The following is a 28,000-nucleotide window of genomic DNA, read 5'->3' on the forward strand; positions in this document are numbered from 1 at the left end:
AATATATATATATATATATGTTTGCTGGAGGCTGTGCAGCAAATGGGCTCAAAACATTTGGTTGGGTGTGCACAGCCGCTGTCTCCTGTGCTGTGCCCTGATTGCGAATTTTAGGGAATTATCAACGTATTTCTCGCGTCAGGTGGCTCCTTTAAGTAGCAAATGCGAGGACCTTGTCCAACGCTTTAGAAGCATATGCTCGTATATGTAAGCAGCCGCTACGATGCACGTTTGAACAACCTCGTAGGTGCATCAGCACGCGGTAGAGATTTCCCCGCCGTCTTATGTGGAGAGGACGTGATTTTGGCTGCAGATGTGGAGACGGCTACGATGACGAGGTTGCTCTTAAGAAACTCAGCCATCATCTTGATACCCTAGAAGGCCCGGATGGACACAACAACAGGCTCTTCTACTTGGCACTTCCGCCGCAGCTGTTTGCTCTTAATGTGCGCTCAATCAGGAAGCACTGCTGGACACAAAGGGGTATGCTGCACTGTATGCACCTTACACAATGCTTATTTATGTTCTACACTCACAACGTCTAGATGATGATATATTTCTGCATCTGCTTCCGGCCAGAGCCCCCAGTCTAGGAACGATTTTACTAGGAAATTTTGTTCGTGCATCCGCAAAACTTCAGTATAGATGAGGTTGCATTCTTTGTCTTGACAGGCTGGAACAGAGTAGTGGTTGAGAAACCATTTGGACGTGACAGCGAAAGCTCGGAAAAATTATCAAACGAGCTTATGGAAGTCCTTCAAGAAAAAGAGGTGAATCCATGCAGCCGCAAGTGATTGCCCTAGGTAACTGGCACACGGATGGTTAGGTAGATAATCATATACACGCAAGACAGTTCTTCCCGCTGAGCATGCTGGCTGGGGATATGTCTTCAGATATACCGCATTGACCATTACCTTGGCAAGGAGATGACCCTGTCTATCATTGCACTGCGTTTTGCCAACGTTGCATTTAAGCACGTAAGTTTTCTTGTTTTTGTGGGGCCTGCACTTTGCCCGGTCCAGTCTTCCCACAGTGGCAGCCCTGCCTGCTTCCACCGAAATATTCGTGAATTTCTGTGGCCAGTGTGCGTGCGTGTGTGAGCAGCTCTTCCATAGGCACAATGTACGTTGCGTACGTATTACCTTCAAGGAAGATATTGGAACGAAGGGCCGCGGAGGCTACTTCAATAGCTATGGTGAGTGCGCTTTGCCATCTCCGGATGTTTCTTTCTTAAGGTATAGGGGAGGTGCTCGTGTTGGTGCACCTTTAATTGCAGGGATTATTCGGGACGTGATGCAAAATCACATGTTGCAGTTGCTGACCTTGATAGCCATGGAACCCCCTGCATCTCTGAGCGATGAAGATGTCAGAGATGAAAAAGTTAAGGTTCTGAAACAGATGCCTCCTATCAGTAAGTTTCCAAAAGCCTAAGTTTTCCCGTAGTTGCGTATACCAGTTGCTTCTCAGATGTGCCAAATTATGCTCGCTTTACCTTGCTTCCACTGTACAGCATGTATTGCGCGGTTGCAGAGCTGGAGGAGACAATCCTGGGACAGTATACAGCGTCGACAGATGGAACGCAACCAGGTTATTTAGACGTATGTTGCTCTTATTCCCTGCTCGTGTCGCTTGCGGGACAATTACGCTGAAGGCCAAGTTGTATAACTGTAGCTGTGTTTAAAACTGCGGCTGCCGCACTGTAGGACCCCGGAGTCCCCGCTGATTCTCGGACGCCCACCTTCTGCGCTTGTGCGCTGTGGATCGAGAATGAAAGGTGGCGGGATGTCCCGTTCATATTCAAGGTATGTTTACCCCTCCCTTGGGAGCTTCTTAGGCACTGCATTAGCGGACGCAAAGCAACAACATGCGCTTGCTGCTGCGTATGTATCAATGTGCGCCCTGCTGGAACTGTGAACTGTATCCATAGGCTGGCAAGGCTCTGGAGAAGCGCTGCACCGAAATTCGCATTCAGCTGCGCCCAATCGCCCAGTCCTTCTATCCTGAGGAAGAACTTTCAGAGAACGAACTTGTAATCATTGTACGTAGTGTAGGCCACAACCTGTCAACTCATGAGGTAGTTTTGCATATGATTAGTGCCCGTGGGCGTGAATCAGGTGCATCCAAATGCGATTAGCTTTACCTCTCTCAGGTACAACCGCGTGAAGCCATTTACCTAAAGTTCTATACGAAGAAGCCAGGCCTTGCTTCAGGACTCCAGCTCACAGAACTAGACCTATCAGGTGTGCTACTGTGGGAAGGCAGACTATGAGTGCAAGAGGCACTGTGGAGTCCTGAAGCAAGGCCTGGCTTCTTCGTATAGAACTCTTTTCTCCATCACATGGGTTCACCTACTGTTGTTCTTTGCGGGGTGCTATGACCTACAGTAATGGACAGGCTACAGGTTGATCGACTGCCCGATGCGTATGAACGACTGCTGCTGGATGTGATAAAAGGGGACAGACAGAACTTCGTTAGAACTGGTGAGATTGACGAGCTCGAAGAACATCATGCCACATGTTGCAGCAAGCTGTTGCGTGTGCGACAGCAGAATCTCTGTTCTGGTGTTCTGTTATGCAGATGAGTTGCGCGAGGCGTGGCGCATCTTCACACCGCTACTTAAGCAGATCGATGAACCAGGGGTCAAACCAGAACCTTACCCTTACGGATCGCACGGGCCGGAATCGGCGTACACCTTTATCCAGCGTTTCTATTCATACCATAAGGAGGCGCGTTATCAGTGGCATGCGAAACACTGAAAATGGTTCGTAGGGGACAAAGCCGATTCGTGCTTGAACTGACCAGCTCGCTATCGTGGGGCCATTTCATTTCGTGCTCTTGACAAGCTTTGACAAGCTTATGTAAAGAATGCGCCTCCCCAGAGTGCATGATGGGACGCGGCTTTCGAATGCATTGGCTGCACCCAGTGAGCAGCAAAGGAAAGCACGCCGATTCGTATGAGCACCCGTCCGTTTGCGGCGTAGCAAAAACGCGCAATTTCGACAGGAGTTCACATGGAGAAATCTTGATAATCTTCCGTGATCTGGAGAGTCTGACATTTAGGATGAACATTTAGGATGCAACACTGCTACTGTACACGACTTCGCAAACGAAGGCACCACCCTGCTATTAACCTAACAGCGGTGGCAGTGGAAAACACCTGAGTTACTTGCGAATTATCCGACAGTGGACGATCAAGATATTTCGCACAATGCTCGGCTAATGGCCTTTGCGGGGTTCATGCCGGATTTGGGCACGAGAATAATCCCACGGTACTTGTGCCGAGGCGTCGACACTCAATTTTCGCGGCCACCAACGTGTATTAAGGGCGTAAGTAGTAGTTTTGCCAGCGATAAGGGAGTACTAGGTTTGTATGGCGCCAATTGCTGGAGATTACTGAGAACTCCACAACTAGGCAACCTCTGAGATCACGCTATATACACGTGCTTCTAGCAAGGGCGTAGTATCCTATTTCCCCAGAAGCTGTCGCTGTACCGGCAGGCGGCGTGCTTTGGTCGTTTCGAGCACTCCTACTAGCTCCAGAAGCAGCCTGTTCACTGGGGCTTTTAAGCCAATTGCATTTGCTTCCCTTATCACTGAACGGCCACACAGCGCATGAGTGCTGACATATATACTCCCGTGCAACTTGGTAGCATCAAGGAATAAACGCTTACCCTCTCCAGATATATCGACAAGCTCCACTGGGCGGCCTTGGCGAAGCTGGCCCAACGTTGACGATATGTTGTCCATCGACGCGCGGGCAACAGTGGCAGCGGCGGCACAAGCAGATGCCTGAAGCGCAAATGAAACCCTCCAGGCGAGCACTAAGAAGGATATCCTACTAGAAACACTGCTGTGAAAGTGGGGTTCTGAGGGACGTACAAATGCCAGCGGTATCCCTTTTCCCCTAGCAACTGCCACGACCTCCGAAACCACAAGTTTCCTGAAAAGAGAAGTCGCACGCAGCGGCCAGTAGCGACATGCAAATAACTTGTTCCCGTTCGCTTTCACTGATATTCTGCACCATACGCAGAGCAGCACAAGCTGCAGGCGAACTGGCACTCACCTTGCAAGTTCCATCCTGGGATCGACGAGCTGCCCGTTAGTGCAGTTTAGGAGAGCAGCCAAGGGGTTTATGAAGCAGTTCACTGCCGCTTTTTCCCACAGAATTTCGTCCAGTCGCTGATGTGGTACGATTTCACACGACACGCCTGTGCAGGAGACAGGCGCATAACTAAGCACGACAGTACGCACTTTGAGTTGGCCTGCAGCCTTCTCATACCTCGCAAACAAGGCTGTCATTTGGAGTTTAGCACGTGATTATCCATATTTATAAAGGTGTGCGAATGTTTATACCTCTGGCGAAGAGCACTCCATGGAGTTCCTCAGCCTTTTGGCTTGCTCTCGGAAGATATCCGCATATCTTGACGTGGCCATTACCAATCTTCCGAACACGCAATGGTTCCTGAGGATATGCATGGCACACTGGTGGAGACTAAATGTCTTGGTGTCCACGAGACATTTGTGTCCTCCAAGGGTGTGGCACGCGGGCTTGTTTTGACGGTGTTACTATGCACTGCACTGTGTGGGTGGCGGAAGGGAAGACCGGAGTGGATTAGTCCCTTGCGCAGCGTCATTCAGGCGACAGCAAAAACTCAATTCTAATGTACAAGCTCAATCGAATTTAGCCGGCACCAGTTTTGAGTGGGTGCGAAACATCTAGCTGTGGGCGCCCGCTCTAGGTGTCACTCTGCGTCGCTCAAACGTGGCACCTGTTGGCTAGTGCCCACAAACCTCTTCAACTGCAGCAAGGGACGTCGGCATAAACACTAGATGAGGAGAATTGCCCTGAGAGCACAGAACACTGCAAATGGTTGGATGCATTGTATGAGAGACGGAAAAGTCTGGCGCGAAGCAGCATTAAGGCAATTAGCTTACGCCAGACAGTAGCAGCCGATCATGGAGTGACCGCAATACTCTTGGGGCTTTTAGTCCGTTTTGCACAGAAGCTACAATCCCTCCAGTTCGTGCAGCCTGGAAGGCGCACTCCGCTGCACAGTCACAAGGAAAGTGTGGGCAGTAGCAGTGTGCTGCTCCCTATCTACAGCATCTCGCACAGGGCCGTAGCACCATCGCATCCAACGAGCAAGCACAGCCCCAGAATCCCTGCAGAATTTGAACGCCCCAACTTCAATGGGTAGAGGTCCTCGTGCTCATCTACTGATCCAGCAGTAGGTCACTTGGCTCACCAATATCCTGAGTATCGCCGGAGAGACAAGCAATTATAACAAGGTCAAAGGCACATGTGAGATTCTGCGCTTCCTTCCGCGAAATCACGTTAACTGGCCGCCCCTCTTCCGCTCCTGTGGGCATGCAGTCGGTTTCTACGGTTCCGTCTGCCAGCATGAAGGAATGCTTGACGCCAATGTCGTAGTCACACGAACTATTGGCACCCGAATTATTGGCTGATTGTACAACTCGGAGCAGCCCCTTCGCTTGGGCACAAGCAGCAATTAAGTCTTCTCTCGACGTACAGATGGTAACCTGTGTCTCTCGCTTCTGCATTTCCTGCCATACTGCACTGCCTCGATCATCATCAGAAAAACAGCAAGGCGGACCAGCCATCATCCACGCAAAGAGTTGCCCCATGCGACCACCACCAAACACACACACTTTGTATGGACCTGTCTGAACAGGCTCGCCAGGGTCCGATGAGGAGCCCACTTTCTCAGAGCCTCCTATCGCTGTGCCAGAAGCATGAAAACTCGTGATCCCATTTGCGGAAGGTAAAAGCTTGGGTGCATCGCACGCTGACACCCGACCCGAGCGCCTGGCAAGCAGTTTTTCGCTTTCTGCTGGTTTCATGAAAGTTGAATTGCATGTTTTGGGGAAGGAACCTGCCATCACTTCATCTCGATAGGCTCCCACAGCGGAGACTGCAGCATCATAAAGGTTTGCATATCTGACAGAACATGGGCACGCAGAGAACCACACAAGCTATGGGCGTGAACAAAAGTTCATGCCCTTTGATACAACCAGAACCAACGAAATGGCGCGCTTAATATGACGAGGCAGCATGTTCCTGTTTATCGTCTCACCTCTTTGCAAATTTGAATACTTTTGTTCCGGGGCCACATAGCCCCAACATGTCGTGGATGACCAAAACCTGGCCGTCACAGCCGATACCTGAGAAGAGCTCACGCTCAGTGAATGAGCATCATGGGATGAAACCATAGAACACAACTCAGGGAGAGTTGCTAATATCCGGCGCAAGACAGGACCTGCGCTACTGCCCACTGAGGTAGCCCGTTTACTAAGACCGACCTGCTCCAATTCCTATGGTTGGGATGCGAAGAGTTTTCGATATTAGCTCAGCCGCTTCAGCGCAGACCATCTCAAGTACTATCAGGGAAGCGCCTACATGGATTAATACAACCTTACACGTTTCCACTCTAGTAATCAACTCCCCCCAAAAGATGGCATTATCACTAGAGTTTGCAGTTGTCATCAACGGAACCACGTATAATCTGCAACCCTTGAGCAAACCTACTACTCCGTAGTGAGGGCCAAGGTTTACTGGAACCACTACATACCGGCATTCTGTAGGTCAAGCGCCTGCTGCAGAAGCCGTTCTGCGTCTTCTGCTGTGCCTCCTGTGCAGTCGCATGAGAAATTCACGGCGCTGGGCATGTCCTAGGGAGAGAAAGCGTTTGAACTCGAGCATCCAGATGCAGTGCCAGCGAATTATACTGACCTGTGCTCGCAAAAGTCGTGGCAGTTTGTGGAAGTAAGCCAATGTGGCAGCATACTGCTGCATGCTTCTGCACCTCCTGTAGAATATGTGAGGACCCCACATCAACGAACTGGACTCTGAGCTGTTAATCAACTGCATAGCACGAGCTAGCGAACCCCCCTTGCACAGCAACTGGAAGATCCCTATAGACAAATATTGCAAATGAGTTCCATTCAAAAAACTTGCCGCAACTATCTCCGGAAGATGGCCTTCCAGCTTAACCAGCTGAATACCCGTCGATTGGACTACTTTTACAGTTGACGCAACGGCCTCTTCGGGAGTGTTATAGGTGCCGTAAGGGAGGTCAAACATTATAACGGACCGCCGAGAACCTGCACAACGAGCAAATGACGGTAGAAACCTAAATAAAGAGACGTTTTGAACGCGTGCAGATATCTCAATCAATGTTATAAGGGTTAGTTGTCTTGTCCTTCCTTTGCAAACTGATGCACACTGACACCTCCCGCAAACCAGACAGATGCATAATGACAATGCCGCTCGATCATAACAACGCACCCTTTACTACGAGCTTCGCGAACAAAATCATGGTGTCCAGATCAACTGCTGTCGTCCGAGGTTCCCCTGCATTCAACATGTACTGAATCGAAGACACGAATGGTTGCGCTCAGCATACCCTAAGTGTCAGTCCCTTATAAACAGGTCAAAATCGGCGTAAGTGCAAGAGCCCACCTAAAACAACATTTGCGAGAGAATCGCCAACGAGCTGGATATCCACCAGGGCATCATCAGCAACTCGTGAAGTAAATAAGTCGTAAGCCTGCATATAGCATTTGGCCAGGAGATGCTGCGCTTCTGAATCGTGCCGGGCACCAAAGTGTTCCCTCCTGCTAGGTTCTGCACCAGTAAACGAGGTGCTCGAAGCATGCCAAATTGTCAAATTCTAACGCATTCATCCATTCATGCATGCACGCTGCAGCATAAGTGTACAGTGTGTGGAGAGAGGCGAGAGATCAACGGAGCTAAATGCAACGAACTAATGTGAAATCGCAACGCGGACAGTGCACATGACGATCTTTTCCTTGCGCCGCTTCTTCGCCAGGACTTGAGAAAGCGTAAGGCGTTTTAGGCCATGTAACTGATGAAGAGATGTACATGCGCCTGGACCCCAAGTGTTGTCATCAGCATCACCTCCGGATGCAACGTAAAAGCTGCTCATTGTCTCGACGGCGTTCACGCCCACGACCTGCTGCAAGGTTACAAAATCTCCCCTTGCACCGCCGTAACCAATGTAGGGTAGTGAGTCAAATGCCCTAATTAGTGTGACTAGATGAGTTTCAAGTAATTCTTCTGTCTCCGCTTGGCAGTGAATCACAGGAGACCATCAGGCCTTCGTTGGTTACACCGGGTGTCTCAGTCCTAGGTTCCGGGAACACACAATCAATATTCCACGTATGTTAATACGCAGAGACTTCGCGTATACAAACATATCTTCGTTTACGGTTAGCGTAGCTGACCCCACGAGACACCGCCACCACCGAAAACTCCTACAGGGGCTGCATGTAGAGCCACGGACTAACAGTGGCTGAAATCAAGCAGAACAGCCACAAATTCTCGGAGGAAAATGTGACAAAAATGGGAAAATTGCTGTATCTTTTGGGAATTTTCGTGTGTTTAGTGTAGACGACGCTCAGGAAGCTGTAGTGGGGACTGCCTAGATGGAATCCACTTGCAGTGCACGGGCAATACAGTAGGCACTCCGCTGAGCCTTTGGCGTGTGAATTCGTCATAGAGCACTACATAAAGAATAGTTAGCATCTAGTAGGGATATTTAGACCACCATTGTGGTCTTATGGGCAATTCGTGACTAAAGCCCTTTTGACGTGGGGCGGACTAACCCGCGACGCAGGCCTTGTAGAGGTCGAGGCGGGCGGGCACTTCCTCTCTTTGATAGGGGAAGGCTTCTAAAAAACCGGCTTCTTAAACTCTTAATGATCGGATATTGGTATTTTACTGTTTCTAGAGTAATACTCTTAGCGTCCGGTATTAGTTAAGCGGTATGTACCTAGGTTGCGCAGGTTAGAGGAACCCGTAGTGTCAGCTGGGTCATCCCAGCCGCTAGCTGCTTGCACGACCCATACAAGGCGTGTCCAGGAAGGGACTGGGATGATGTGGTGGAGTGGTCACCCCCCTTTCACCTGATAATGTAATTCAAAGTAGCGGTGAGATCGGGTGCATACATTCGAGTGTTTGTGGACGCCTCTGAAGAAGGCTGTGGACTTGCTATCCACGCCAACGGCGAGATGTTCATGGAGCTGTCTCATAAAAGTGCGAACGAGGTCTGGCGAGGTAAGGCTGGGGTATACAGGGAGCTTTGTTCACTCAGGTGGGCCGAACGCCGATTACAAGGAATAGCTAGCCGAAGAATGCTGGAGTGACAGTCTCCCCCTTACCCCAGGCCCTCTCCAAGGGAGAGTTTAGGCATTGGGCCTTCAGGGCACAGCGAAATTTGCAGTGTCTAGAACGACTCTAGAAATATAGCGAAGGGTGCGATAATGCACCCAACGCTGCATCTCGTCCCCTATACACATCATTGAAAAGTACCATAGTTCGGCTCAGATATAGTGTATTATCGACCCGGGCAGCAAAACCGTAAAGACCAACCCCAATCCCCAACTCCGCAGCCCTCCTGGGTTCAATATTGGGTCCATACGCTCCTTCGCAATCGTAGCCCCCGCCTGATCCCCCCAAAGGGGGCTCAAACCAAAGAGCCATGAAAGAGGCCTAAGGGGTCAGGAGGAGCGGCTCATCGTGGGAAAAGAAGACTAGAGGGGAGAGGCTTCCGTTGACTCCTTTCGCGTATAGCGAGAATTGCAGGCCGGGTGGACACCGCGTATCAGTCAGGAGGTGCAGATCGACAAGATGACCAACATTTCTAAGGATTCTCCGCCACTTCTCTTAGAGCATTGCCCTCAAAACTTGACTGACGTGGATATGGGAGCATGCCCAAAATCGTGGGATTCCTGCAAGGCCGTTAGGAAGAATCACCCCGTCTCACCACGAGAGGCTCATTGGAGCGTCTGAGGGGCTGTTCACTACACGTCGAGTTCAATCAATCGCATTTTCTGCATTATATCCAGTGGAAAATGCTCTTAGAGCAAATCCAATTCATGCAGAATGTCCCTCTCTTTGCTAGTCATCACAGTATGGTGGTCACAACAGTTGCAATTGCAACGTTTATGTTGGTTCTCTAACCACTCCGTTATTGGAACATCGACTGGGGTTTCAGCTGCCAGCATATCTGCACACACAACGATTAAAACGCAGGTTCTATATCTCTTGTGAGTGAGCTGCTGAGATCGGCAGTCTAGCCAAAATTAGTAAGCAAGAGCTCCTTACAAGCAGCTGAAACAGCTGTCCAGTCTACACGTGCCCTGGGCCCAGTTGCTCAATCGCCTGAACCTGTCATGAGCTACAATGCACCTTGCTGCAATTCATCATGCAAGGCATCCCCCCATAACAAGCCTTCATGGCTGTATGCCCAGATACAGTTGAAAGCCTATGTTGGTATACCATATACCTAATAGGTTTAGGGTGCACACACAATGCAATATCTGCGGGGGCTTGCTGTTGTTGGATATAACTGCTACCGCTCAGGCCAAACTGCAACCTAGGGTCGTGATCAGACATTAGTACTTCAGGGAAGCCGCGGTAAAGAATAGTGCCCTCAGCGACAAGCTCCAAAAAGTCAGCGGTTGCCACTGGCCTCCTGCTAGGGCAGCAGTTGGCCATCTTACTGAGTGACTCTACAGGCACATTGATTGTGCTTATTTAATAGCAATGAAAGCATGACCTGGTGACTCTAAAGGGAAACCGTGCTAGCAACTGCACTCATCTTGCCCGCGGAGAGCGGCAGAATGGGCGAGCGGTCTAAGGCGCTGCGTTAAGGCCGCAGTCCGAAAGGGCGTGGGTTCGAACCACACTTCTGTCATCTGCTTGCCTTTCGTTGTTCGTTTTGTTCGTCAGTTTGAGGTGTTAACGGCAACAAGTTGTTGACTCGGCAGCTTCCTCTCCCGACACTCATTTCTTGGTGTTAGTAGTCGTCGGTTCCACCACTTCTAGCAAGTACACAAAAGAAAAGATGCTGGTGATACTACAAGGGGCTGGAGTGAGCTTGAATTTCTGATTCGAAAAGAACACAAATACAAGAGGACTTCTCGATCATAGTAGTGAAAGCGTGACATGGTGAGTATACAGAAGTACTGGGCTGAACGCTCCGTTCGTCTTTCGGCTGGATAGCGGCAGAATGGCCGAGTGGTCTAAGGCGCTGCGTTAAGGCCGCAGTCCGGAAGGGCGTGGGTTCGAACCCCACTTCTGTCATCCCTGTGTTCTTCCACACTACCACTACTTGTGGTGTATTTTCTGGAATGGAGGAGAAAGTAAACTTGGCCTTTAATGGAGCATCAGCGAAGCGATAGTAAAGAACAGCCCTCTGATCGACAAGCTCCACGGGGTCAACGGTAGTAAATGTCCTTGTCGTAGGGCGGAAGTTAACCACCTTACTGCGTGAGTCCGCCAACACTCTGATAGTTTCCGTCGTTCGCTATGTATGGCAGGGGTACATCCGTATGGGAGGAGAGGTACCTGGCACATAAGCAGCGCTAATATTCCCCTTTTCCCTGCTAAGCCGCTTGGAAATGTTTCTCGCGTACTCGACAATTCCTCTTCCTCTCTGTGAGAAGATGTGAGAATCAGGCTTTTACTTGATGTGGTTTGGAATTGGTGGCTTGCTGAAAAAACCTCCCCCGAAGTGCTGGGTCACTGCCATGTGTCGTCACCCCAACTGCTAGGCCACTGACATTTGTCGCTTAGTCAGAAGGAACTCTTCTCGAAATCAGTCTGTATTGCGCTGGCGAGTTTCATCTGCCACTACGTGCAGTCCTGTGTGTACTTCTGCCAAGGGATATCCCACAGATAATGTTAATCCCCAAAAGGGAGAAGAAATGATCCGTCTCCCCCGGCACTCTATAGGGGTCAGTGTCTCGGCTACGGAGTCAGCCCCAAGACCCTGATATGTTGCTGAGCAATCATCGCCAGTTGGACTTATTTCCTGCATACGTGATCTGACATACAATATAGTGTAATACTAGCTCTGTTCTTTTCACGGGAGAGCCCGCTAGAGTGTCAATGGGAAATCCATTGTAATGCCTGGCGCACTACACAGTCGGGGCCAGTAGTGATGACGCCCGGTGTATAAGGCTTCTGGCGGCTAAATCCTCATTCATTGTCCAAATGAATCATTTATCTCTTTAAAGCCAAGCCGCTAAAAAGGGGCGGCGATGAGGCAGAAACCGGGAAGTCCTGCTAGTACGATGCAAGACTGAGGGTCTTCTGAATGTCAGGGGGCAAAGCAGAGGGAGGTGGTGTAGAACACAATTGGTGGGGCAGGGCAACATAATCTGTCCCGTCGCACCCGCGTATTGGAGAACAAAACCTGATGCGTGGCTGATTTCAGTTGTTTCTATTCACTTTTCCCTCATAGTCGATCCCCTTTGGAGTTCCGCTTTTGCATACCCTATTAGCTATTACTGGAGGATAAGGGCGGGCACTACACACCTGGAGAGCTCGTGTATGCACCAGCTTCATTTATCGTAATACGTCAGCGCCTAATAGCTTCTCCGTTGACTTTATCACTCCTACTAGCCATAGTTAGAATTTTCTGGGAACGCAGCATCAGATGTTGTAGGGCACCGTTTCAGCGGACTTGTGCTGCTTAGTCTGTCCGATGCTGGCGAGGATGTTTGATGTTGGCGTACGAACCCGTTCCCTGGCTCTAGTAGACAAATGGAGCGTAATGAAGCTTCAACAGCTGTCTACAGTGTTCATGTATGTAGGCAAGAAAGCTTGTTGTTGCGTTTATGTGGAGCTGCTTTGCATCCTGCGTTGCACTAAGGTGCGCTGCAACTTCTGGCGGGCTGCCTCCTCTCCCGCGGCACCAGGTGCATAAAGCGCTTAGATATGGACGCTTGGAGAGTGTGGAGGGAGACCAGCTGCGTAAATGAGCTCTCATCGTTATTTTGGCTCAATAAACACTTCTCATACTTGCCGCCTGCGAACTTGGACGACGGGCGTTACATCTTAGATATTCTTTCACTGGCTGGTGAATTCTTCGCTCTCCTTGGCTTCAACGGGAGCAGTTATGGAGCATTAACTATATAGACTCCGAGTCTATATGGAAAAGAGTCATTTCTTGGCAACGCGTGTTCGAATCTTTTTTTGGAGGGCATGACGTAGAGTCAAGCAACAAACTCCACTAAAAGTCGCGTAGTCTGTCCGGCCTTAGGAAGCCTGTCTGAAGCTAGTACATGGATTGGTACTCGCTCTTAGTAGCAAGCTGCACCCAAACATAACTTTTCAACGATTCCCTGAAGCGTTCGTGAATACGGTCAAGGTGTAGGACACTCTGCCAGCAGCAGACGAGCACTCACGGCCCTAGTAAGTAGGCTGCACGCATGTAGAGAATCTGTACTCTTCAACAGATCGAATATAATTCCCTACAGCGTTGGCCAATGCCGTAAGGAATACTTGGTCATGATCCTGTGGGGGGAGGCCTAGCTGCACCGACTGGGGCAGGATACGTCTCAACTCTTGGCAACTTATCTTCCCCCATGCAAGCCCAGGCTCTTGGACCGTTGCGACGAAGACGCCTGGAGGCGAAGATGAAGGGCAACTGCTCTTCCGGAGGTCCTATCTTAAGTATCTGGCTCCACGTCAGCTCGCAGTAGGCTTTGGATGAGTTGGAGAACGCTTATTACAGTTGGTAGCATAAACATGGGTCACACAGGTCGAAGGTGAAGTTGAGAGCAGAGAACATAACCTGCACAGAAGGACCGCCGGTTCCACTCTCTCTCCCCGGCTCACATCCTGCGTGTGAGAGGCTTCCCGCATGCGCTACGATGGTGTGTCGCCAAGCCGGCACGAGACGAGGCTTCGGCAAAGTTGTGGTTGTGGTGGTGAAGAGGGTTATGCACGGAAAGCCACATTATGCACGAAGAGCCAGCGATCGAGCACTATTTTGAAACAGGCCGTTTCGTGATGAAAAAAGACGTCCAGCGGCGGATTCAGCTCTAGGTTCACGGTTCACTAAGGTACTTGCCACCGGAGAAAATTGACCTGTCACCGGTCGGGCCGTAGAGGGACCTAAGAGGTAAAGGTGTTGACCTCGCCGATATCGGGAAGATATACGCATCGTGCAGAGGGAACGCCCCACATCCTGAGCCCTACCAAAGCAAAGCAACTAAGTGGGTTTGAGTCAAATGCGAATATTGAACGTATGGATGTTGGGGCTGTAATTGACAGACCCACCTAGAGTGCGAGGAGAAGCAGAGGCTCAGAAACTGACAGAAACTGACAGCAACAAGGGAATAGGCCCTCAGAAGACCGGGAAGATGTATTGTAGTGCACGGGCACTACAAAAGGGCCTCAATTTTTGAAAAGGAAATTATGGTCCCAAGGCAGCGACTGCCTTGCAGACAGTCAAGGTTAGGAGATGGCGGGGCTTCCAGGTATCTAGTCGGGCTACGGGAGCTGCGCTGCCCCAAGACAGGTTGTGTCCCATGATGTAGGCTCAGTAAGATTTGGCTGGACGTCCTCATATTTCTACGCGTTAGAACAACTAGAACCCAAGGAAAGGCTCACTATTTGACTACCATATTTGCGGAGCCAAAAGGGGCTTGGGTATGTTTGCGCTTACTATTGTTGTGAGAGTTGGATTTGCAAATGGGTCATGCATCTCTGTGATCAAGACTCCTGGATACAGAAGCAAATATGAAGTCCAATTCATGAAACTGTCATGTAACGTGCCTTGAGTCTACAACAGCTGCCGTTGACCGTAGGCAATAGCCCAAGACTTTCGCTAGAACGGTGGGTGGAGACTGGAACGGACGTCAGGCCATTGTACACGAAGTATTATGGTCAGTAATTTGAGCCTTTGGAGCTCATAGAGCTCATAGCCATTGGAGAAGTTGAAGAAGTCCTGTTACAGGCTAGGTACTCCTCGAAATGGCGAGATAAGCCAATGCCGACTGTGTATGTAAAAGACGAATTGGGAAGATGCAAAGGTGATAAGGTTGGGACAACCTAGGGTGTATAATCTGTGTCAGATCGCTTGGCGTGGATGAAACCCTGAGTCTTCCCACAGGGTTCCAGCCCTGAAGCCCCAAGCCCCAAAAATGACTCATCAAGCCCCAAAGCCCCGAACACATAGTACATGCCAGACTCAACGTCGAGTCCCTTCTTCCCAAAGCACCCCATTCCCGAAGTTCCTAATTTGATAGCCCAAGTCCAACTATACCTTACAATGAGGACAATAAACTGCTGTACTTGAGCAGAGCTCTAGCGTCTCCCTTTGCCCTGCTGGCTGAACTGCAGCTTCCACTGGAACACCAGGGTGAACGTGGAAATTGGGAAAGGGGTTTAATACTATTAAATATTGTTAAAATATAATATAAAACCTTACAAGCGCAAGCAGATTGACGCAGGCAGGACAATCTGGGCCTACCTGTAGTCTCTTGTTTTGAGGACGTGACGGTCCTTCTGAAGGCCGCTTTACGTTCGGTGAAGAACATGCACTGCCCAAACCTCCGTACGGACTGTACACACGGCAACCCTGCCGTGGGGGCTCGTGCTAGGAAGCTCGAGCATCGCTTGCATGTAGAACGCTTGAAGGCTGTTGTGGCGAGCGTAGACAATACGAAGCCTTTTATGGGCAATACAGAACAACAGCAGAAAAGGCCTAGAAAGTCTTACCAGCAACGCTCAAAAGAAAAGATGCAGGCGCATGAAAACTTCAAGATGCTGACAACAATCGCTGCTACAATGAACCGTCCGTGCCGTCGGCCTCCACAGCCAGTTGCATCCCGCAGTCTTAATATTGCTTTGAGAAGGAGAGAACATCGGAAAATAGTCAAAGAAAATCAAGTAAGGTATAAGATTTACTGTAGATGCTCCCCTATAATAGTGCAATGATAGTCGATAGATTCTGGCATGCCAACCCTCAAGCCCTGTGATGGGAGAATGATTTGTTCGGCCCTCGAATTCCTGCCATGAAATTTGCAGAAGGCAGCGCAATAACAGCAATGCCATACGCAATGTGCTGATATGAAGCTGGATGCCTTAGGGCTGATACTCCAGCTGCTCACTGCAATTCATGACAGCACTGAAACCAGGAAATACGCTTGTGGGTTACTTCAGAAGTTGCTTGAGAGGCTGGAAAAGTCCAAGCCACTAGTGGCAACCGCCGCGCAATACCGGCAAGACTTTGTAGAGCACGAACGCCGCCTCATGCTGTGCAGCTACAGCTGCCGTAGGAAGAAAGTAGACAATCTTAGGTCTCTCAAACCAGATCAAAAGGCGGAAGAACAGCATAGAATTGAGAATGATGCTCGTAGGCGTCAGTGCGCTGAGCAGGAATTGAGGCATAAGGTAAGATGTAGCGTATGGAGGCTCGATGCACATATATCGATAGATCCACAGACTGTGCATCAGGTAGTCATCTGAGTTAGCATATTTTGTGCGTTTGCATCTCCACCCATTCTTTTGCAGTTGGCTATCAAATGCTACAAGTGCATCGAAGCCCCACATATTTCAACCTCTGATGCCGAGCATCGCGCTGCCCGCTCTCCAACAACACCAGAGCCAGTTACGAAACAATTCAACCAGCGGTGGAGAGAATTTAAGTGTTATCCTGCGTCAAGACAGATGTGGGCTCCACCTAGGGTCTTTGTCCCGAGCGACTTGCCGAAGCCGTTTAGCCCTCCTCTGTGAATCAATTCCGTTGTGCAATTTATTGCTCGGCTGTTTGGGCTTACAATGTCGGGACTGCCCTTGCACACTCACAACCTGTTGAGCAGAAGAGTTATAAGCGAATAGTATCTGCAACTAGTTCTTCATGCTCCTTTCTTTGATTGATAAACTCCAACATAGCTAATATTTCCTTCTCTGGAGATGAGGTCTGGTCAACAGCAGTTCAGATATTCGGCCATGCAGACGGATGCTGTCATGCTGTATTGCCTAGAGATGAGAGCTGTCTAACGCCTTTGCTCTAATAAGTAAGCCCTCCATAATTCAGACAAGCTCCACCCTACGTAACACCCAATTTCCCTCCCTGCAGCGCAGTTAACCGCTGACAGCCTGTCGACAGTATGGACCGCCGATATAGAAGCCCTGAATCCACTGTTTGGTTCCACTTTACCCACAACTAATATTTCGCGGTTTACGGCTCGACTGGTAGCTTCTGTCGTAGAAGTTTACCTAGTTATTTCACAGCATTCTCGCCGGCCGTCCTGCGAATGAACCTACTTCGCCGTGCACGCCAGCAAGCTCCCACACTCCGGCTGGTCTCGGAAAGGTGGTAGGCCGACCCAAGATAAGCATGCCTCGCCTTATAGTAAAGAAGATGGCAATTGCAAACTTAATTCTTCCAGTGCAGTTTGAAGATAAGTGTACACCTCCAGAGAAGCCCAGATCTTTTCAATATCATCCGCATGTAGAGGCTCGGTTGGGCGGTCACCAAAAGCAGATGAAGTGTTTAACAATTATTTCTGCGGGAACACAGCAGCCTCTGGTTGCGGATGCCGTTCCCATTCCACTGCGGCGAGCCACCGAGCAAATGGCGGCCTCCCCGCTTGAGGGGAGATACTGATCATTCAGCGGAGGCATGCTGAATCGTTAAAAAAGTTTTTTTGGGAAATTACCTTCAAAACCGCTGTCCCTTTTATGTCGGGGAGTGCCTTCACGGCAGAGTACACCAATCTGCGCTAGGGTTGGTTTGGCATATCGTGTAGTGAACAGCACGCGCCCACGGCTTACTACGTGATACTTTACATTGCACTACTTAGGTGCACACTAAATATCTGTCGCCACACTCAGATAAATCCCTCTAAAATATCCTAAACTTACCAAATAACAGACTTGAACCGAAAATCCAGTTCCGCCATGTGAGTCCACCTTCGTCATGGGGTGGGAGCTGCCGCGCGCCTGTCTGTCTATCGGCCGAGTCTTCGCGGGCCAGCCAGCCCCAAACCCTAAGGGTTGTGCGCACTCGTAGCCCAATTGGCCACAACAGTTGTCTAAACGATCTTCACTAAGCTCTAGCTATTCTTTATATTGTGCTTTTTCTGTAAAATAGGCCGCCAGGGACTGTGCACTACATCTACCTTTTGCCCCTCGTGCATGCAATGATGTCAAATGCGAGGAGGGGCACCACACTTAGCTCGAGACCATTGGAGATGCAATACACCCTAGCAATTAAAGAGCGCGAATTCCGAAGGAGCAACTGACTTACTCTCCAGCCTAACGCGGAGCGCGGAGCGGGGGTCCTACCCGATAGACTGCCGTGAGTTGTAAGACTTGAAAGCGGGGAGTTCCCTGAAAGCTGCTGACTTCCCTACCTAATATTCAGGCTTCCTAAAATCAGGTGTTCAACCCCTGAAGCTGAGGAAGGCGAAGGTGCGTGGTTTGACTTGCAAGGCACCTTGCTCTAACTGAAGGTGCAGCAGAACCCCACAGACAAACACAAGCAAGCGTTCTTTGTTGTATGTACACATGCTAGGTAGGCCGTTGTCAATTTTCCTTGCGTACTGTTTGTGTACTAGGGCCGCGCTTAAGAGTTTATTCGCAAAGTTCCACACGTCAACAGACAGACGTGTCAACATCGAAAAGGATATACTGCATCCGGCCTTTCCATCTCCCTAGTTCTTCGCGTTCCCGGCTCAACCTAGAAGGTAGGCGTGTTGGCTTCTAATTCCTTGCTGCTGCATAACAGACCAGGTAACCGTCGGCTGCTTTTGGCTCTGCGCTCACTTTGTGTCCTTGGAACATCGCCTCCAGCATCTAGCCAACCAATTGTTTTCTGGGACTGCCGAAGACCTGCTGGAGGAGAGGATGTTCAGAATAACGCTTCCGGATTCTCAAACTCCGTCGCGATACAGCTGGCGTTGATTTCTGGGTTTGCGCCTCCGCCAGTCTCCAGTTGCACCGTCTCATCACGATGTTGCTGACTTGTTGCAGGGAGAGTTCGGGGATGATCGTTGGTTCTCCAAACCATTTTAAAATACCAACACTTACCGTCTGATAAGACCTCTAGGTTGAGCGTAAACCTACGATGCTGGCCAGTGCACTGACCGTAGAACGTACAGCGAGGTACCCGACCCAACGGACAGCGAACTACTTCGGCAAGTTGCCGTCCAGCGCGCTTCAGATATTATGACCGGCAACGAAGTGACCTAAGTGGAAATTAACTGCTGAATGTCGTTCGCTGGCCCTGCACTTTACTAATGCATTCCAGCATTGTTAAGAGTAGTACGAGTAGTGTGTGGCAGTTTGACGCTGCGCATATACGCGGCTAGCTTCGGACAGCCAAATGTAACTGGCTCAGCCAACGGTGACTCAGCGTGGGCCATGAATGTTTTACCAGGGGAAGGCTGCACTGTTATATTATAAGCTCATTCCACTAAGGGGAAGACGTCAAGCCATTCTGAGGTATTCTGCTGGATATAGAGTCTCAAATACTGAATCAGCCTGCTATTGGTGCGTTTCGTTTTACCATCTGCCTCAGCATGGCTTGGACTGGCATGTTAGTGGTAAGCCATTTCATGAATTCGCCCCTCAAGGCGCTACCGTATTTATCCCTGGCAGTGATGATGCTGTGTCGGAAACAAGGAAGCTTTTAGGCGTGATTAATGAGTAGTTAAACCACTTCCTCTCCTGCATCGAGGCTTGAACAACGAATGAAACGGGACGCTGAGCCCATGCACTACGGCATCGATGCAGTGGGTGCTCCTCCCGACTGAAGCCCACTAAGAAACTCATCGAAATATCCGTCCAATGACGTTTGCAAACCAGAAAACCCTGTAGCAAATTGTTTTTGATAGTGCTATTTGGCTTTTGCTGCTGAAATATCTTTCACGTGAGAAAGTATTCTTCAAATGGAAGGCACCCCATAGGCCGCCGGAACCTTGCCCCTCGCTCCATTGTTGAGTTGGCTACCCAGTGAGGCTAGAGTATTATCGTTCTTTTTGCATTAACCTTCGGCACGACGTGCAGCTGGAATGTGCAATGAGAGCAGTCTCTGGTTCGTCTGGCGCCACAGGGCTCGCCACCGGTGCTGCTCTGCTCCATCCGTTGCACATTGTTCAATTTCACGATAAATGGAATAGTATGAGTTTTTATGTAGCAGGAAGAAGGCAATTGTGAAAGGAAGTCAGAGTCATTACATATAAGTGTAAAGGACAGTGTCTGACCTATAAGGTTCGGGAGAGTGCGTCAGCGAGATCGTAAGCGATTCGCTTGACATACATGACGGTGAAATAGTACTGCGTGAGCTGAAAAGGCCACCGAACAACTCTCGCATCATTGCAATCTTGAAACGTCTTCATCAGGTGAATCAGAAACCGATGATTGGATTGAACAATGCAATGCCTGCCATATACATAACGCCGATGTTTTCTACTTCCCACCAGATCACTTACAGCTCTTACTGGAGTATTGGGTACTTCCGTTATCTCCCCACAAACCAGTATAGGTGGCAGGCTGTGATTTGTTGTGCTCTCGGATTTTTGGCGTGCTGGTAAACTATCACCGCAAATGCAATGTCACTGGCAATAATCATTAGGGAGCAACGCGTGTCGAAATCAGGGTGCGCAAGCGCTCCGGACGGCAAAATCTCTCGGAGAACGGTTAGAGCGATACGGATGGAGACGAAAATAAGAATGAACTTGCTGTAGTACGAAAAGTACGACCTCTGTGAGAATGTCCCAGGACAGCAATCACATCCAAATAGCCTCCAGATCTGGTTCGGCACCAGCAATCGAGGTTCGAAACCCCCAGAAACTAGTTTTTTTGCAGGAAAAGGAACCCTCTTGAGCCCATTCGAATGGAAACTTCTTGAGTGGAAGTTGCATAGCACCGTAGGTGATGTAGGTGCTATTTTACCTTCTGGTAAAACTCCAACACGGCATCCCTTTAAAAGGCTTTCCATGCCTCAATGATTGCTCCGACGAAACCGTTGTTAGCCTGTCGGTTCACAGAGGTTGTGGCGAATTCTCTTCGTTGTTGGCACAGGAAAATCAGGCGAAGGTATCCCAAGCCTTCAAGCCAGGTGGCTGATTTACAAGCCAACACAGCAACCTGAGGGGGGGCATCAACCCTTACACGGCCACAACAACTGCCAACAGTGTCTGAACATGCCGACAGGAATAATTGTTTGTCCTTGTATATTGGGCTATCTTGCGCCTAGTATTGCAGCAAGGTCCGCTGCAACTCACAGCAACCAACTCCCTCAGCTCCAGGGCTTCAGACACTAACTTCAGCAAGCCTGAATAATGGGAACGGAGGTCAGATGCCTTTGGGGAACTATCTTGTGGCGTATTTTGGATTTCTTGGTGATTAATAGCCCTCGGGTAAGATCCAGGTCCCGTAATACACTACGCTTCGCGCTACTCCTCCATATGAACAGCACTACACTACAATTATTCGTTCCCCACTGAACAGCGCTAACCCAAAGCGAAATAAACATGCAATTTTGAGACTGATAAAGATAGATAGAGACAGACCACACGTTTCTTCCCCCTTCATTTGTTCACAAAGTATGCTACACCTAACGGGAACCCGAGCGATGATACAAGGCAAGGACACACAGAAGGAGAAGCAAAGCAGGATATTTTGCTACGATGTCCCCGGTCCTTGAGGTTAGTACGTGGTTGTGTCTCTTCGAGCCTCTTTGCTGACGCAGTTCTCATAGTCCTTGGGGCCCCCACATTTGCGGCACATTTCCTCTGTACGACGCAAAGCCTCCTGACGAGAGGGGCATTGCGAGGCTACATGACCCCTGCCCCTGCACTCGAAACAAACATTTTCCCTAGATATTAGCCAGTCTGGTAGGTTTCCTCTTTTGCTATTTCGTGGTTCCCTAGGGGACCCCCCTCGAATATGCCGACGGGTTTCCTGCAAATATTGCCTGGTTCGTCTTAGTTGTTTCAATGTCTCGTCTCTAGATCCTACAACTTTCCAACGCTGCAGCGGTTTCTTCCCAAGTTGTGAATTTGACATGGCCCTCATTTGTCATTCTCAGCACAATGTCATCTGGCAGGTTTGCTAAAAACTGTTCACTAGCTGCTCCTGCGGTAAGGGTCCTCCCTTACAAAGTACTGATGAAAACTCGGCAGCATAGTTTGCTACACTGCTCTTCCATCTGACTTCAGATAATCGTGAGACTATTTTGTCTCGTCGGACCCCGCTGAATCTAGTTAGCATAGAGCATTTGAGAGCTTCCCAGCTGCTGACGGTTTCCCGTGTAGCCCATAGGCAGAACCACCAATTTAGTGCTTCTCCGGTCAAATATGTGCGCTGTTCTTGTCTCCGGTTTTCCGTGGATATCCCGGTCTCGAAAAACACCAATTCTATATGACGAAGGAAGCACAAAATATTCCTACCATCCTCATACGGTCCTAAGATAATCCCTCGGAGGGTTTGACACCCCCAGGTGATCATCCAATGAAGTCCGCAGTGGAATTCTCGCGCCGGCGTTGGACCCCATTGTCCTTCCCACACTGTTTGCTCGCATATATTGGCACAATCACGATATGTCTTCTGCTGCTTGGCCTTTTAATTGTGGTGCGGCTGATTCTTATTATACATTCCACTGTAGAGGAGAGGTCGCTGGGTTGAAACAGATGTAGTGCGCAGCCGTCCCAAGCTGTGCCTAATTATCATCTCGTCCTGCCAGGCTACCTAAGAATTACCTCTGACTATCCAAATTCTCCGAAGTCTATGCTGCAAGTTCCAATCATGTTAGATTACATTTGTTAACAAAGGGGTCACTTCTTAGAGTCAAGAACTGTGTTCTGAATTGACCCCGGTCATGGCTGGGTGTCAGCGCCCAACCTATGGGAAGACGGGGGGTGTATTAACGGTGACGACCCGGTCAGGAGCCTGACCTGTAACTTCCATCCACCAAAGTCATATTTATAGACATAATACTCCTATATAGTAAGAATTCTACTTCTTTTTTAACAAGATCTCTAAAGTGGCCTCCCTGGTGTCTATGTAGTGACAAGGTATTGCGTTACACTGTCGATAGTGCCAGGTGGCGGGGTAACCCTACTAAACGATGGCTCCACCTACGGTGCTCCAATGTCAGAACTTTTAGCAGCATTAATTCCCTTTCTTAGTTTCTAATGTCCTAATCATTCTCTTTATGGTCAATGAGATACTAGAGATTACACTAGAGCCACATTGTAGTGCCTGTGCACTACAGTTTACCCCACTGCTGTCAGGGGAGCTGTGTTAAAGGTGGTTGGTTGGGGTGGTGTTGGCTGCCACCATTCGGACTGCTTTGCAACAGATCCCGTTTTGTCTTTTATAGTAGATTAATTTTCACTTCTGGTGCTGGGGTTTAGCTTGGATCTACATCTGGGATATTCTGCGTCGTGTGTAATTAATGGTGGCGTGGCACAACTCCACTGGAGAGAGAATCGTTTGAACTCCTGCTACCAAGTGACTTCCTGCTCGTGTGTGTGGTCATTTCCCCCTGGTTGCAGTGAAGGCGGGCCTTTAAATGCAGTGCAGCAGTTAGGCCGTGCCTCTACTCTTCCACTTGCACATTGAATGCGTCAGTGCAGTGCGTTCCTTGGGAGTTTCTCTTCTTCGCGCATTCCGTGCAAGGCAGACGACGAGGAGCATTACGTTTCAACGAATAGCGTTAACTCATATTTGCTGCGAAAATGCTGGACTCCGGTGGCCCCCCGTGCGAGTGAGAAAGGGATTAGTTGGTTCTGCGTAGCGCTGCGCTTGTCCTATATCGGCGCACAAGTTGGAGGAGTGACTACTTCACAAACACCTTCGTTGTGCATTCAGGAGATTTTTGAGCATTAGTTCCCTTAATCCGTATGTACACCGTTGGCAAATCAAAGCACGGGTGGTGGACAAGAGCCCGTTGCAGACGACAAAAAACAACAGCAAATTCTTCCACGTTGACGTCACGGACTCTGCAGTAAGCTTGCTTTTACCTTTGCAGCTGGCCTTCACTACATGCTTCAGAGCAGCAGCCATTCGCATCAATTCCCTTGTAAATGGTCCGTTCCTCGACTCATTATGCTCGACTCAGCGCGATGCAGTCTCTGGTCAGCACGATGCAATCTCTGAATATACTATGGTCCCGCACTCTTTTGGTGCAGGGTGATCTAATCCGAGCCAAGTTCTGGGGCGACGCCGCTGAGAAATGGCATGGGGCTCTCGAGAAAGGCAAAGTCCGCCATGGAGAAGTTTTGTTGGTCTTTACACCTCGTGAACTGCGCTTCAGTATCAACGCCTACAGCTGCTGCACCGCTAAACGGGTAGACGATAGAGTGGCAACACCACGCGCTGCAGGTGTGCATTGCTGTTCCGACCTGCAGGTGTATTGCTTCTCGCGCGGAAGAGTCAATGTGGCGAACAAACGCTTTTCGACTCTCAGTAACAACTATGAACTCTCCTTCTCAGCGGAAGCAGACATCAAGCCAGCAGAGGACGACGGGTCTATCCACGCCAAAAGAAGGCAAGGGCTCGAACTAAGATTCCACTTTAATATTGGAAGGCACATGAATTGCATGAGGACATTAAATTCCCCTATATCCTGTGACACGACCAGATATGAACCGTCACGCATCAGCCGTCTGGCCACCGAGGGGGGCTTAAGGCGCATATGTTCGGGTTCGTGTACAGAGGGTTTGGGGTGCGCAGCTTGTGCTCGATGCCTCTTCGGGGTATCTTTAACTCGACTCGAGAGTGCCCGTTTCCTACTGACGTGTTGGCCGTCGTTGTTGAGGTTCAGGTGAGTCACGCGATGCCTGCACTGCTGAGTGATACTGTAGCAGATTTGCAAGTGATACTCTTCCTTCCCAGCGCATCGTCTCCGTCTGGAAGTGCATCGATGCAGTGCATTGCCACGAAATTTTAAATCCTTTTGGTGAGCCCCAGCAGTGTGTGCTGTATGTGGAGCTGATACAGCCGATATCTTCTGTCACCGCAAGGAGCAGCGGCGAAGAACTCAAGCGCCGTGTGTTGAAAGTCCGGGACAAATCCCAAATGGAAATGGAGATAAGCCTGTGGGGAGAGCAAGTGAGATATCAGTACTTTGACTTATTTATTCTGTTGAGTCTCCGCAAAATTTCTCCTCGGCACCCACAGGCTTCTGTACACGTGGCTCTCCATACATTGTAGTGCCTGCATAGATTAGATTATACCTGCACTTCTCTCCGTATGTATCAGTGTGGACCGCGCTGCTGAACAATACACTTGCGCTCCCTGAGATTTTCTCGTTTATGTTTGAGGCCGAAGGCTGGTGATAGTTCGCCCTGGCAACCAGTGAACTTGTGTTCTTAACGGCTTTGAATTCGTCAACAGCTGGGAGCCATTCGGATCTGTTGTATAGTATCATCATTTTTCTGGCTGCCCTCTCTTTAAGTTCCGAAGTTGTGAATGTGTATGCACAACTGCTCAGCACAGCATAGCAATTTCTGGGGCACTGCGTTGAATGCACAGGTTGACTGTATAACAGAGACAGCAGCCATTCCTCAGGTTTATGGTATCACGGCCCTCAACATCCGTGACTGGAGAGGGGCCAGGAGTGCCAGCACGACAAAGTCATCACAGATACTGAAGGCAGGAGCAGGCCTTCTGTCTGCTGAGGAAGAAGTTACTGCAGCAGAAATGCTGCAGTGGTACATCACTGTAAGGCCAGCACGTAACCCTGATTAGCTCTAATAAGGAGACGTTCCCCGGTTTTTCCGTCTTCGCAAGTGCTTGGATGTGACTAGCAGTAGCACCAGTAGGGCACATCTGTAGCAGTTTGGGGTTAGTAGTAACCGTGGCAACCGCAGTACGTGCAGCACAATAACTACTGCGAGCTTTTAGTGGAGCTTGTAATATCAGGAGTGCGGGTGTAAGACTTATGAACCTCTGCGATGATTTGCTTGTTGTATTTCGAATCTGCAGACGGGTAGCAGCCTTTCCTTCCTCAGTATGTCTCGTGGGGGGCCTTTGGGTGAAGGGACGGCCAACGAGCGCAAGCCCGTGCAGGAAATGGGCATCAAAGAAATCAAGGACAAGAATGAAGTAAGCGGTTTGCGGGATAGTGCAAAACAGGTCTTTTGCATGTCGCTGCCAAGTTGCAATGTTTAGGGTTTACATAGAGTGGGGATGAACTGCCGCTGCATTGTTATGGTGCGCACTGCCTCTGTTGCAGCCTGGGATTTACGCTTTTGTGGCTCAAGTCCGCCGTGTGTATTGGAAGCCGCGGCAGCAGCAGCAGCAAGGGCAGCAGCAGCAGGATATCTACACATATGCTGCCTGTCCCTCATGCAGGAAGAAGCTGCACGCAGATTCAGGCAATGAATATTCGTGTTATCCCTGTAATACAAACCACGTAAGCCAACGTCACTCCACATTTGTTAAGTTACAGCGTCAATCTCTTCAGTCTATCTCCCGTCGATAACAGCAGAGCATGTAGGCGGGCATTCTCCGCTACGCAGCAGGTGAGTAGTGAGGGGACTGCAGCTGCACTTGTTTGTATTTGCTGCAGGTAGCACCTGACTGGCGATATATGCTGCTTGCGTCTTTCATCGATAGCACAGGCTCTATAAGCTGCAGATGCTTCGCTGATATGGGTATCATCTGCTGAGCCGCTTCCTTTGTGTTTTTGCTACTCCGTAGGGCACCGAGCATGTATCCGAGTAGCTAGAATTGGCTGCAGTTCAGCCCAGAATTCTCTTCTGCATTCACATCTATTGCTGCCTCAGGCTATTGCTGGTGTCGCCGCTGCTATTGCTGCTTGTGCTACTCAGGACAGTCCTTGCTAGGGCTTCCCGCCTCTGAAGTACGATGTTGGGATACGGAGAAGAAAGAGGAGTTCTTTGACTGGCACTCCATTCTCAAAGTCGGACGAAATGCAGCGCCCCTTCACTCAATAATATTAGGTTCCTTGCAAACGGCTGATGAAGGGGTTTGGTAGCTGCATGGCGTGCTGGTAGCCAGCAGTGAAAGGTTCATTTGGGGTGTTTATGGGTGTGATTTGTTTGCTTGCTTCCTATAGAGCTTCTTCAGAGTTACAGTAAAGGCGGAATTCGATAATTACAATGGAGAGCAACGCATGCGCTATACAGCGCTGCGGGTAGAGGCCCTGGACTCACACAGCTTCTCTCTTCTGCTGCACCAGCAGCTCAAAGCCGCAGTATGCTGCCTGCTGCTGCTGCTACTGCTGCTGCTGCACTCGCTACTGATGTTGCTGCTGACACAGTTGCTGCTGGCACAGTTGCACCTGCTGGATAACATTAATAACTATGCAAGTGCGCAAGCCATTAAGACGAGTGATCCTTACGATTATTCGCACCGCGCAGGTCCCGACGTTGACTGACTTCGCTGCAAGCAAGAAGGCTAAGCTAGAGGTGATTGCAAGTGGCAATGCGGCAAACCTCCTGTTTACGAGCTGTGCATCACCAGGCACGCCTGTGCATGTTTTCACTGATTCCACGCCTGCTCGCTGCTACTTGCTGCCTGTGTTGCTGGTCGCAGGCGGACGACACCGAATTTGAGCCTAACACGAAGCGGCCTCTAGTTGAGGCCCACTAACCTCTGTGCTGCTGCGTCGATGAAGAAATATGGCGCTTAACAATCTAGCACCTAGCTGCAGGCTTTGGCTTCTGAGGTTTACGGACACCAAAGCCACTTCTCTGTTATTTTTACTTTTTTACTTTTTAATAACAAGACAGGACATCGGAAACAGGGTTTCTAAGCTCATCTTAACAATAGGCACCGTCGATGTTAACATGGAAGTGTCACCTCCACGCAACGTGCATGCCACCGAGGCTAGTAGTAGTGATATCAAGCCAGAACCTTAATATGTCATTTCCCCTTATGTTTACGGAGCCTTCCTCGCCCACGGACAGAAGGTAGGGCAGCATTGACTGGTGCAGCGCATGAGATTCCGCCTTCTCTGCACCGCCCGATGCCACTGTGGCGCTGTAATGCTGGTGGTTAATCTTATCCGAGGACTAGTGTGAGCAACAGTGGACCTATAGATCCATTATACCTACGATAATAGTTCCTTGAAGCAGCTGACCTCCCTCCGCAGTAACCAGACTTCCTGAGCGCAGTGGATGAGGAGCCAGGAGATTAGGGAGATGAGACGGCCAGCCATTACTGGCAACGGGCCTTGCT

General features: G+C 49.7%; 3 protein-coding genes across 3 annotated transcripts; 2 read left to right on the forward strand and 1 right to left on the reverse strand.

Annotated features, from left to right (window-relative positions):
- Positions 1-114: 114 nt before the first annotated feature.
- Positions 115-2,756, forward strand: EMWEY_00013950 (Glucose-6-phosphate 1-dehydrogenase, related; the record flags this gene model as incomplete). The annotated part of the gene is made up of 12 exons (XM_013479304.1): positions 115-207; positions 314-483; positions 673-770; positions 894-977; positions 1,105-1,195; positions 1,277-1,411; positions 1,531-1,598; positions 1,704-1,802; positions 1,928-2,038; positions 2,150-2,240; positions 2,385-2,480; positions 2,578-2,756. Coding segments are annotated over 12 exons (1,315 nt in total), but the record flags the coding sequence as incomplete, so codon positions are not given.
- A 709-nt stretch (positions 2,757-3,465) lies between these two features.
- EMWEY_00013960 (3-methyl-2-oxobutanoate hydroxymethyltransferase, putative) lies at positions 3,466-7,967 on the reverse strand (the record flags this gene model as incomplete). Its single annotated transcript, XM_013479305.1, has 16 exons — positions 3,466-3,593; positions 3,672-3,789; positions 3,880-3,940; positions 4,064-4,208; positions 4,354-4,462; positions 4,792-4,845; positions 4,936-5,048; positions 5,247-5,393; positions 5,616-5,959; positions 6,096-6,183; positions 6,322-6,414; positions 6,591-6,650; positions 7,024-7,122; positions 7,307-7,372; positions 7,481-7,568; positions 7,809-7,967. The coding sequence occupies 16 exons, from the start codon at positions 7,965-7,967 to the stop codon at positions 3,466-3,468; spliced, it is 1,872 nt and encodes a 623-aa protein (XP_013334759.1).
- Positions 7,968-23,529: 15,562 nt separating this feature from the next.
- On the forward strand, positions 23,530-27,412 carry EMWEY_00013970 (replication factor-A C terminal domain-containing protein, putative; the record flags this gene model as incomplete). The annotated part of the gene is made up of 14 exons (XM_013479306.1): positions 23,530-23,558; positions 23,663-23,798; positions 23,983-24,054; positions 24,202-24,341; positions 24,527-24,617; positions 24,794-24,904; positions 25,328-25,516; positions 25,781-25,900; positions 26,031-26,210; positions 26,367-26,451; positions 26,629-26,720; positions 26,877-27,014; positions 27,181-27,228; positions 27,356-27,412. The coding sequence occupies 14 exons, from the start codon at positions 23,530-23,532 to the stop codon at positions 27,410-27,412; spliced, it is 1,488 nt and encodes a 495-aa protein (XP_013334760.1).
- Between the last annotated feature and the right edge of the window lie 588 nt (positions 27,413-28,000).

This window comes from Eimeria maxima, genomic scaffold, assembly GCF_000499605.1.
Source record: "Eimeria maxima Weybridge genomic scaffold, Emw_scaff105, whole genome shotgun sequence".
NCBI lineage: Eukaryota > Apicomplexa > Conoidasida > Eucoccidiorida > Eimeriidae > Eimeria > Eimeria maxima.